Raw genomic sequence first — 12374 nt, 5'->3', positions numbered from 1 at the left:
TTAACTTGAGAATTTAAAAGACTCTTATCTTTTATGTAAAATGTTTACTTGTATTTGAGGACCAAAAAAATCCCCATTAACCTGGGAAGCAAGGATACTCTATTACATTTTCTAATCACCTTGTTTAAACTGCTTTTCACACCACATAAACATGCTTTTTTTAATGCTTGTTTCAAATGCAACTTAAGTTTTCAGCAATCAAATGGTACCATCCTTGGACTTGTCCAACTTCTGTTTTTCATAAGCAAGGACTGCTTATTCTTCATGAGCCTGAAAAACAGTATGAGTGTGTTCTGTGAACTCCTGTGACTTTCATCAGTGGCACACACACCCAGAACCAAGCCCAGTCCCTTCCAGAATAAGCAGACCTCAGCCAACTCCTCATTAGCTTCAAAGGGATACGGGGAATTGAGGCAATTATGTGCATTACACAAAGCAGACACAGGTAATTCATCTGAAGGACGTGCTTGGGTACTCTCAATTTTCTGCCTGCCAAGCCTTGCCAGTGAAGGCAGCGCCCTCTACAAAAGAAAAGGAAAGGCTGTGGCCATATTACCACTGGCTCCATAGCTGGGACACACAATTCTACCAGAAAACGTTTTCACTTGGTTTATGACAGTTGAGAGATTTTCAGGCTTTCCTTCTGTAAATGGGAAACAATTAGTCATTGCACTGCCAAGGATGGTTTTCCTATTCATCTTGGGCCTCTCGAAGCAATTTCTGCTTCACTCATTTTATTCTTTGTTGGAAACAACTGTGACAAAGTCGAATACATTACATCTGTTTTGCAGCCCTTTTGACCTCCTACAGCTGAGTGCAAATGTAGCCTGTGTGAGGCATTTCCCCAAACAAAACTATTATTTGCAGTTGAGGGGCAGGCATATTGGTTTATATGCACCCAAAACCAATGCCATGACCCTCTCAAATTGTGGCCAGAGTTCAAGCCATTCAAGTGGACCTTTGCACATAGGCCTTATCCCTAAGACAACTATTCAAGCATCAATAAGAAATTTCTGGAGTGTGCCAATGACCCATGCTTCTCATATTTAGATCTAAACCTATTCAGTACAACCAACTTTTAGATTCTCCTTCAAAAAAGATTATTTTGACCTCCTTCCAGGTAGTATTTATTATGGGCAACCCTATTTACTTATCTTGCAGAGTTATTAGTAATTCATTTATAAGAAGACCAGGCAGGTACCAAATTTTTAAAAATGAAATGGTGGCTCTCTGTGCTAGAGACTGTGCTAAGTGTTTTATAGGCATTCCATAAAGGACAGCTAATGTCTTATCTAATGTTCTTTAGTTCATTTCTCCTAAAGCTAGACCTTATTTAAACACCCTGTGTTCCTGGAAAATCTAATAAGAAAGCTGAGCTTCCTTTGGTCTCAATGTTAGTATAACACCAAAATTCATATATTGAAATCTCAATCTCCATAGTGACAGTGTTAGGAGGTGGGGCTTTAAGTATGAGGGTGGAGTTCTCATGAATGGAATCAGTGCCTTATAAAAAAAAAAATCCCCAGAGAGCTCCCCCCTCCCACCCCCACTCTTTCACTATGTGAGGACACATTGAGAAAAGAGCTATGAGGAAGTGGCCCTCACCCAGATATTGAATCTGCCAGCACCATGATCCTGGACTTCCCAGCCTAAAGAACTGTGAGAAATGCTTGTTGTTTATAAGCCACCCAGGCTCTGGCATTCTGTTATAGTAACCTGAACACACCTGGACAAGCCCACTGTTCAATGGTCTTTGTCATGCTGCCACTTTGCTGGTAAAGTTAGGGTAGTGCCCATACCATGGGATCAGAATAGTAGTATCATAACCCACAGATATGGAAATATCCTTTCTCCCTGCTTTAGGACAGAACCAGGAGTAAAGCTAGAAAAGACAAGTGCATTTATTCTCCACTGCCTCAATTTTAAACCTCACCCCCCAGGTCTCCATACTGATTCAGTATAAAGTCATGTACTTGTCTACCTAGAAAGACTTCTCTTGGAGTTTCAAGCAGATCCATCTTTCAAACTTTTTAAATTATCTTTGTTCTCTGGACTTCTGACTGTTCTATAAAAGTGAATCTAGGACCTGGAATTCAGAGTCTACAAGTTCACCTGGAATTAAGAATTTGAGAAGTATAAATACAATGTGCATTCCACCCAAATGCTTAGCACTTCATATTACCTGGACAAGGAGAATTTAGTAAATAGGGAAGACTTTAAAGGGAAGGGGATGGGAAACAAAGAGATTTCTTGTTCTACTCATTGTATGACATGAACCCTAAACACACACACTTTTAGAGTTGAATATCTGACATACCTTTTTTGTAAACTCTTTTGCTTTCAACTTGAGTTTATTGACTTGGGATTCTGCTATCTCTGCCCTTTCCTTAGCTTCGTTTAACTCGTGTTGCTGCTTCTTATACTTGGAAAAATATTGATTGGCTTGTGCTTCCTATAAAAATAAAAAAAATGAAAAAAATATCCCTGTGCTTACATAGTCATTTTCTGTGCTTTGACATGAGAAAGTTGAAAAATGTGTGAAAGGAATATAAACTTCTGAGTGTTGAATGGAATATATTTTGGTATGATATGATATATAAGGATTCAGACTTTCTAGCAGGCATGATATCCATTTTTATAAGCATTGTTTTCTGGAAATTTAGAACCTGCTCAGCACGTTCCACTAATTGGATGTAGTATGGTTTTCATGGGCATCTTATGTGTTAGAAAAACCACAATTGTTTTGCAAACAGCTAAACATCCTAGTTTACCTCTGAGTGAAGGGGGCTTATCTTTAAAATTATATGTCAACAAGTAATTATTACATATAGCAGTTTTAGGCAAAATTATTGAAATAATTCAAAACCCCTGAAGAGATATTATTAGATATATATTATTAGATATAAGCCAATATATACATTACTTATGAATTACATTCTATGTAGCTATGAGTTGGCAACCAGCATTGGCAAGTACATTTCAAATGATGACAGTTTTGGCCAGAGTTATGTCGAGGCTGTGAAACCACTCACCCAAGGATTTTTAGGGTGAGGAAGGCCCCAGGGTGACTATCTGGCCAAAAATTTGCCATCCCAAACGACATCATGTTTTTACTTGACTCATTTTTTGCAATGCACATATCTGAGCGTAACCACAAGGTTGATGGTGAAAGCTCTGGCTCCCCGAAGGAAAAAGTAACAATTTTTTGAGCATGGGTGATAATTCTAGTCTGAGAAAAACTAGAAAATGAACAGACTTTAAGCTGAGCTGGTCCTCTCTGACAAAGTGCTTACCTATCTCCATAAATCAAAAACAATGGCTGGGAAATCCATGAGGCTGTAATGGCTGCCAGGTACTTACTGCTGCCTCCATTTGCTGCTTGTAACTTTGTACTTTTAGCTGAAGTTTATCCATCAGAGTCTGCATCCTACTCAGATTTTTCTTGTCATCCTCTGCCTGAAATGCATAGATAGGTATATGAAAGTGATTTGAATGATCCAGCAGTCTGCATTGGGAGTAGCCTCATGTGAGAAAATAAAAGGAAATTTATTATTTTAATTTTGGAGAGGGAGAGGGAGAGAGGGAGACAGAGAATCTGAAGCAGACTGCACTGTCAGCACAGAGCCTGACATGGGACTCAAACCCACAGACTATGAGATCATGACCTGAGCCCAAGTCAGGCACCCAACTGAGCTACCCATGTGTCTTGGTTAGGAACTTTACTAAATAACCTGAGTTGTGATTTGAGAAATGGGTCTTACTTTACTTATTGTAAGTTCTGAGAAATTAGCAATGACAGTCACTTCTTCTAACAGTCCTCCCATCCTAACCAAGCTACACCAGCCTGTGGTTTCTCAGTAGGAATGAAGTACCATTATAACAGAAGCTGTGTGTACAAAACTAGAAACCAATCCTCTCCTGCCACTAATCAAACCAACTCTTCCCCCTTGAACTTTCTAATTGACTCTTCGTTTTGGATAATGGAATTATAGAAAGGTAAGTCTTCTGGAATTGTGGTGCGGGCATCAGCAGAGAGTGAGGAAAATTCTATGAACTGTGGGGACCTTGGTGTGTACACTCTCACTGCTTCCATTGCAATCCAGGCTTGGGATGGACAAAAGAAATCTAGTAGGATAGTGTTTCTTAGCTGTGCTCTACAGAGCCCTGGGTGTTCTGAGGAAATAGGAGGGGAGAGATACACAGGTAGGAAAGTCTCTGCATATCCCCCACTTTATCATGCCCTTTTAAGTAGAGTATCTCCACTTTGGAGCTGTTGAACTTTCCAAAATAAGACCATCTCAGTTGGCTTGTGGTGGAAATACTGATTTTTTTTTAAAGTTTTTTTTTATTGTGAGAGAGACAGAGACAGTGTAAATGGGGGAGGGCAGAGAAAGAGAGAGGGAGAGAATCCCTAGCTGCCAGCACAGAGCCCAATGTGGGGCTTGAACTCATGAAACTAGGGGATCATAACCTGAGCCAAAATCAAGAGTCAGAAACTTAACCAACTGAGCCACCCAGGTTCCCCAAGATACTGATTTAATCAAGGTCTGCCTCCTGCTACTCAAATGATTTTCCTGTTTTCATATTACTTGTTTCATCAAATGTCAACTCCTTTGGTGACTTTCATAGTCTTTCTACTGCCCTTCCACTGCTTTCCACAAACTTCCTCCACTCCAATTAAACTCATCTATTACCTCATAGTTCTCTTATTCCCTCCTCTGTAAGTTTAGTCAATATCTCCGCTTGGACACAGTACCGAGGAAAGAGATAGAAATGTCAAGTCTTTCCACAAAAGAGGACTCTTTGCTTATCTTAGTACCTGCAGCCTAAGGAAGGCTTCTAATTTAACACACATAAAGGGGCTGACTGCAATGCTCTCCAGAGACATGAAAGGCTGGTAGGCATCATATTCACACTTGCCCTCTGCCTCACTCCAGGTTGCTATCTCTCAGAAAGGAGGCTTATGCATGTTTAGTGCCCTGGTTTGTGGATGCTCCCCAGAAAATACCCCATGAAGGCATGACTCTGGTGGCCAGTGGTACTTATGTTCATGGGTCCCATAGGGCTGCAACAAATAGTGCTTAGCCAGCTGACCCCTCCCCTGCCATGTCACAATACAGAAGCAGAATACTGAAATGCCATCTTTCTGTCAGACTAATTCATATATCTTAGTAGCTGTCACTAAGAAGCTGGCTTCTAATTTAACATACATCAAGGGGCTGACTGCAATACTCAGAGACTGGGCAGGCTATCTTCCCCACTCCAGTTTGCCAGTACTTCCAAGAAAGGAGTTTGTACACAGGTCTGGTGTCCTGGATTTTGTAGCTGCTGCCCAGAGGACACATCCCTTGATAGCCGGGCTCTGGTGACCAGCAGGGCTTGTGTTCGCAGGTCCAATGGTATGGCACAAAGAAACAGTTGTTAAATGGCTATCACCCCAAGGCTCAGCAGAAATAAAACAGAAATGGCCATCTCCCAGTCTTCGCCTAGAAGAGGTATATATGCATATTTTAAAAGCTCCTACCTGAGGATCCAGATTCCAATCAGCCTACATCTAGGTACTGAGATCTGCCCCTTTTGGATACCAATAGGCTAGGACACCCTAAACTATTGGGAGCCACTACAAACAAAGAAGAGGGCTTGGACAATGACAAAGGTTTTAGAAACAACCAAGAGCTAGAGCATTGTTGAACAATAAGGATCATGTCCTACATGAGACCACTCATTCAAGACTGGGAGAGGTAGCTGTTTTACCTAATGCATAGAAATCAATGCAGAAAAAGAAAATGAAGAAACAGAGGAATGGGCTTCAAACAGAAGAGCAAAATAAAATCTCAGAAAAAGAGGTAAGTGATTTACCTGATAAAGAGTTCAAAACAATGGTCATAAAGATGCTCACCAAGCTCAGGAGAACAATGCATGAATGAAGTCAAAATTTCAACAAAGAGAAAATATAAGAAAGTACCAAACAGAATCACAGTAATGAAAAATAAGTGGACGGGGGTGCCTAGGTGGCTCAGTCGGTTAGGCGTCCAACTTCAGCTCAGGTCATGATCTCATGGTTCGTGGGTTTGAGCCCTGCATTGGACTCTGTGCTGACAGCTCAAAGCCTGGAGCCTGCTTCAGATTCTGTGTCTCCCTCTCTCTCTGCCCCTCCCTGGCTCACATTCTGTCTCTCTCTCTCAAAAATAAAATAAACATTAAAAAAATTAGAAAAAAAAAAAAAGAAAAAGAAGTGGACTAAAAAGTACAACAGAGAGTTCAACATCAAACTAGATGAAGCAGAAGAAAGGATAGTGAACTTGAAGACAGGGCAGGGGAATTCATCTCATCAGAGCAGCAAAAAGATAAAGAATGAAAGAGTGATGGCTTAAGAGAAGAACATCAAGCAGACCAACATTTGCACTCCAAGGGTCCTAGAAGGAGAATAAAGAGAGGGGCAAAAATTTGAAAAAATAATGGCTGAAAACTTCCCTAACCTGAGGAAAGAAAGAGACATCCAGATCCAGGAAGTTCAGAGACTTCAAATGAAATAAACCCAAAGAGACCCACACCAAAACACATAATACTAAATTGTCAAAGACAAGGAGAGAATCTTAAAAGTAGCAAGAGAAAAACAACTTGTTAACCCCATAGGACTCTATAAGCAGATTTTTCAGCAAAAACTTTCCAGGCCAGAGGGAAAGGTACAATACATTCAAAGTATTGAAAGAAGAAAAAAAAAATAAAAACCTGCCAATTAAGAATACTCTACCTGGCAAAGATGTCCTTCAAAACTGAAAAAGAGATAAACAGTGTTCCAGGCAAGCAAAAGCTAAAGGTGTTCAGACCATTAGACTGGCCTTATAAGAAACATTAAAGAAACTTCTATAAACTGAAATGAAAGGGCCCTAATTAACAGGAAAATGAATATACATATATATATATGTTGTATATATATTTATATACATCATATATATACATATATATTTATATGTATACACATATATGTATATATATGTATGTATATATGCATACATATACATATACATGTATATGTCTATATGTATATATATGTATATTTTCAGAATAATATAATGTTTGGTGGTGGGTAAATCACTTATGTATCTAGTATGAAGGTTAAAAGACAAAAATAGTAAAAAATAACTTCCAATGTCTGTTAATGAATACACAGGATAAAAATATGTAAATTGTGACATCAACAAACATAAAATGTTGCCAGGGAGGACAGTAAAAATATAGAGCTTTAGAGTGCATCCCAATTGAAGTTTAAAATAGACTATCATAAATACAGTTTGCTTCATGTAAGCTTCATGGTAACCACAAAGCAGAAACCTATAGTAGATACACAAAAGATAAACAGAAAAGAATCTAACCATACTACAGAAAATCACCAAATCAACAAGGAGCAAGAGAAGAAGAAAGTAACAAAGGAATTACAAAACAGCGAGAAAACCAACAAAATGGCAATTACGTGCATACCTATCAATAATTACTTTAAATATAAGTGGACCAAATTTTCCAATCAAAAGACAGAGTGGTTGAATGGATACAGAAAGGAAACTCATCTAGCTTCTTCCTACAAGACACTTCAGACCTAAAGACACACAGACTAAAAGTTTTAAAGAATGCAACAAGATATTACATGCAAACATTAACCAAATGAAGGTGGGGTACCTATACTTATATCAGACAAAATAGATGTTAAGACAAAGATCTCAATAACAGGCAAAGGTCATTATATAATGATAAAGGGGTCAATATAACAAGAGGATATAGCAGTTGTGAATATCTATACACAATATAGGAATATCTACATATATAAAGCAAATGTTAACAGACCTAAAGGGAGAAATAAACAGCAATACAATAAAAGTAGGGAACTTTAATACCCAATTTTTATTAGTAGATCAGACTGACAGAAAATCATTCAGGAAACATAATCCTTAAATAAAACATTAGACCAGATGGACTTAACAGACTGTATACATTCTGACCAAAAGGAACAGAATACACATTATTCTCAAGCATGCATATAATATTCCTCAGGATAGATCATATGTTAGGCCACAACACAAGTTTTAATAAATTTAAAAGGATTGAAGTCACATCAAGTATCTTTTCTGACCACAACTGTATGAAACTAGAAATTATAAGAAAAAAAAAACCTGGAAAATCCTCAAATGTAGGAAGATTAAACAATATCACTAAACAACCAATGAGTCAAAGAAGAAATCAAAAGAGAAATAAAAAAAATACCTTGAGACAAATGAAAATGGAAATGCAACATACCAAAACTTTTGAGATGCAGCAAAGGCAGTTCTGAGAAGGAAATTAATAGTAATAAATTTCTACATTAAGAAATGAATAAAGATTTCAAATAAACAATCGGACTTTAGACCTTAAGAAACTAGAAGAAAGAACAAATACCAAAGTTAGCAGAAGGAAGGAAATAACAAAGATCAGAATGAAGATCAATGAAAATAGACTAAAAAGACAATAGAAAAAAACCAATGAAACTAAGAGCTATTTTTTTTTAAAGATAAACAAAATTGATAAACGTTTAGCTGGACTCACCAAGAAAAAAAAGAGAAAGGATGCATACAAAAATAGAATGAAAGAGGGGACATTACAACTGATACCACAGAAATACAAAGGATCATAGAAACCACTAAAAACAATTATATGCCAAAAAATTGATAACCTAGAAGAAATGAGTAAATAAATTCAGTAAAGTTGCCAGATTCAAAGTTAATATACATAAATCTGTTGTTTTTCTAGACACTAATAATGAAGTATCAGAAAAAGAAATTAAGAAAACAATTCTAGTTACAAGTGCACCAAAAGAATAAAATAACTAAGAATAAACTCAACCAAGGAGGTAAAAGACCTGTGTACTCTGAGCTATAAAATGTTGATGAAAGTAAATGAAAATAACACAAACAAATGGAAGGATATTCCATGCTCATGGATTGGAAGAATGAATATTGTTAAAATATCCATACTATAGGGGTGCCTGAGTGGCTCAGTTGGTTAAGAGTCCAACTTCGGCTCACATCACGATCTCATGGTTTGTGGTTTCGAGCCCTGCATTGGGCTCTGTCCTGAAAGCTCAGAGACTGGAGCCTGCTTCAGATTCTGTCTCCCTCTCTCTCTCTGCCCCTCCCTGGCTTGTACTCTGTTTCTCTTTTCCTCTCCCCCTCTCCCTCTCTCTGTCTCTGTCTCTCATAAATAAACATCAAAAAAATTTTTAAATATCCATACTGCCCAAAGTAATCTACAGATTTATTCAATAATACTCATTATTAAAACACCAATAGTATTTTTCACAGATCTAGAACAAATAATTCTAAAATTTGTAGAACCACAAAAGACACCAATTAGTCAAATCAATCTTGAGAAAGAATAAAGCTGGAGGTATAATAGTCTCAGATTTCAAGATGTACTACAAAGCTATAATAATCAAAATAGCATGGTACTGGCATGAAAATAAACACATAGATCAAAAGAATAGACTAGGGAGCCCAATAATAAACTTACATTTATATGGTCAGTTAGTCTATGACAAAAGCAACAAGAACATACAAGGAAGAAAGACAGTCTCTTCAGTAAATAGTGCTGGGAAATCTGGGCCACTACATGCAAAAGAATGAAACTGGGCCACTTTCTTCTTAAAGCATACAAATAAATATACTCCAAATGTATTAAAGACTTAACTGTGAGACCTAAAACAATAAAACTCCTAGAAGAAAACATAGGAAATAGTCTCTTGAATGTTGCCTTAGCAACATATTTATGGATGCGTCTCCTTAGGCAAGGGAAACAAAAGCAAAAAGAAACTATTAGGATTATGCCAAACTAAAAGGCATTTGCACAGCAAAGGAAACCATCAACAAAACAAAAAGGCAACCTACTGAGTAGGAGAATATATTTGCAAGTGATATACCTGGTTAAAGGGTTAATATCCAAAATATATAAAGAACTTACATAACTCAATACCCAAAAAATCCAAATAATCTGATGTACAATGGGCAGAGCACCTGAATGCAATAATAATACAAATAATACAAATACTAATTTGCAAAGATATAGGCACCTCTGTTTACCACAGCATTATTTACAGAGCAAGATGTAGAAATAGCCTAAGTGTCCATCCATAGATGAATGGATAAAGAAGATATAGTATATGTATATAATGGAATATTACTCAGCCATAAAAAAGATGCAGTCTTACCATTTGCAGCAACATGAATGGACCTAGAGGGTATAATGCTAAGTGAAATAAGAGAAAGACAAACACCATATGGTTTCACTTATAGGCGGAATCTAAAAAACGAAATGAACAAACTAACAAAAATAGCAAAAACAGAATCTTAAGTACAGAGAACTGTGGTTCTGAGTGTGTGTGTGTGTGTGTGTGTGTGTGTGAAATGAACAAAAAGGGGTAAGGAGAATGGGAGGTACAGGCTTCCAGTTTTGCAATGAATAAGTCATGGGATGAAGACATATACAGATTATAGGTAATATAGTCAGTGGTATTGCAATGGCATGATATGGTGGCAGGTGGTAGCTACACTTGTGGAGAACATAGCATTACATCTATAGTTGTCAAATCACTATGTTGTACACGTGAAATGAATATAACATCGTGTGTCACTTATATTGCAACAAAAATATTTTAAATAAACAAAATTGATAAACTTTTGGCTAGACTCACCAAGAAAAGAGAGAGAAGACTCAAACAAATAAAATTAGAAATGAAAGAGGAGACATTATAAGTGATACCACAGAAATACAAAGAATCATGAGACTATTATAAACAATTATATGCCCCAAATTTGGATAACCTAAAAGAAATAGATAAATTCTTAGAACATACAAACTACCAAGACTGAATCATGAGTAAAAGGAAATTTGAGGATATCAAAAATACAAAAAACAACAGATGTTGTCAAGGATGTGGGAAAAAGGAAACCTCTTGCACTGTTGGTGGGAATGCAAATTGGTGCAGCCATTGTGGAAAATAGTATGGAAGTTGCTAAAAAAAATTGAAAATAGAAATATCTTACATTCCAAGAATTGAACTACTTGGTATTTACCCCAAAATACAAGAACACTAATTCAGAGGGATACATGCACCCCTATGTTTACTGCAGCATTATTTACAATAGCCAAACTATGGGAGCAGCTCAAGTGTCCTCTGATAGATGAATGGATAAATAAAATGTGGTGTGTAAAGAAAAAGAAAGGGAGAGAGATAAAAACAAGAAACAGACTCTTAACTATAGAGAACAGTGGTTGCCAGAGGGAGGTGGGTGGAGGGATGGAACTAGGGGATAGGGATTAAAGAGTATACTTATTATGATAAAAAATAAAAATGATAAAAATAAATCAAGTACACCATTAAAAAAATCGTAACAGACAAATTACTAGTGAGGAGATAGGATTAGTAATCAAAAATCTCCCAACAAATAAAAGTCCAAGACCAGGTGGCTTCCCTGGTAAATTCTATCAAATGTTTAATGAATAATTAATACCAATCCTTCCCAAATTCTTTTTAAAAAATTGAAGAAGAGGGAACACTTCCAAACTTCTTTTATGAGGCAAGCATTACCTTGATATCAAAACTGAGAGAGAGAGAGAGAGAGAGAGAGAGAGAAGGAAGAAAGGAAGCAAGGAAACTGAAAACTACAGGTCAATATCCCTGATGCACATAAATACAAAAATCTTCAACAAAATATTAGCAAACTGAATTCAGCAATACATCAATAAATCCAATAATCAAATTGGATTTATTCCAAGGATGCAAGGATAGTTTGATACTTGCAAATCAATGTGATATACCGCATTAACAAAATGAAAGATGGAAATCATATGAACTTCTGAATACATGAAGAAAAATCATTTGACAAAACTCAACATCCATTCATGATAAAACCTCTCAATAATGTGAATATAGAGGGTTGTATCTCAACATAATAAAGACCATATATGAAAAACACACAGCTAACATCATACTCAATGGAGAAAAGTGGAGAGATTTTCCTCTGAGATTAGGAATGAAACAAAGATGCCTACTGTCACCACTTTTATTCAACATATTACTGGAAGTCCCAGCAGCACAATTAGGCAAGAAAAAGAAATAAAAGCCATCCAAATCAGAAAGGAAGTAAATGGTCTTGATTTGGAGATAATAGTATATGTAACAAAACAAAACAAAAAAACCCTAAAGACTCAATCAAAAACTGTCATAAATAATAAACCGATTCAGTAAAATTGCAGATGTAAAAGCAACATACAAAAATCGGTTGTGTCTCTGTACACTAATAACAAACTATTCTAAAGAGAATTTGAGGGGCGCCTGGGTGGCACAG

General features: G+C 36.8%; 1 protein-coding gene across 1 annotated transcript in view; it reads right to left on the bottom strand.

Moving 5' to 3' along the window:
* Nucleotides 1–146: 146 nt before the first annotated feature.
* Nucleotides 147–12374, bottom strand: part of MYH15 (myosin heavy chain 15) — a 146815-nt gene continuing 134587 nt past the window's right edge. The window contains exons 39-41 of the mRNA XM_058731500.1: nt 3361–3456; nt 2318–2452; nt 147–270 (exon numbers count right to left, since the gene is read on the bottom strand). Of these exons, the coding sequence (XP_058587483.1) occupies nt 256–270; nt 2318–2452; nt 3361–3456 (246 nt within the window). The 3' untranslated portion in view covers nt 147–255. The remainder of the gene's footprint in view (nt 271–2317; nt 2453–3360; nt 3457–12374) is intronic.

Source organism: Neofelis nebulosa, chromosome 5 (assembly GCF_028018385.1).
Source record: "Neofelis nebulosa isolate mNeoNeb1 chromosome 5, mNeoNeb1.pri, whole genome shotgun sequence".
NCBI classification, from domain to species: domain Eukaryota; kingdom Metazoa; phylum Chordata; class Mammalia; order Carnivora; family Felidae; genus Neofelis; species Neofelis nebulosa.
This window is presented reverse-complemented; position numbering and strand designations above follow the sequence as displayed.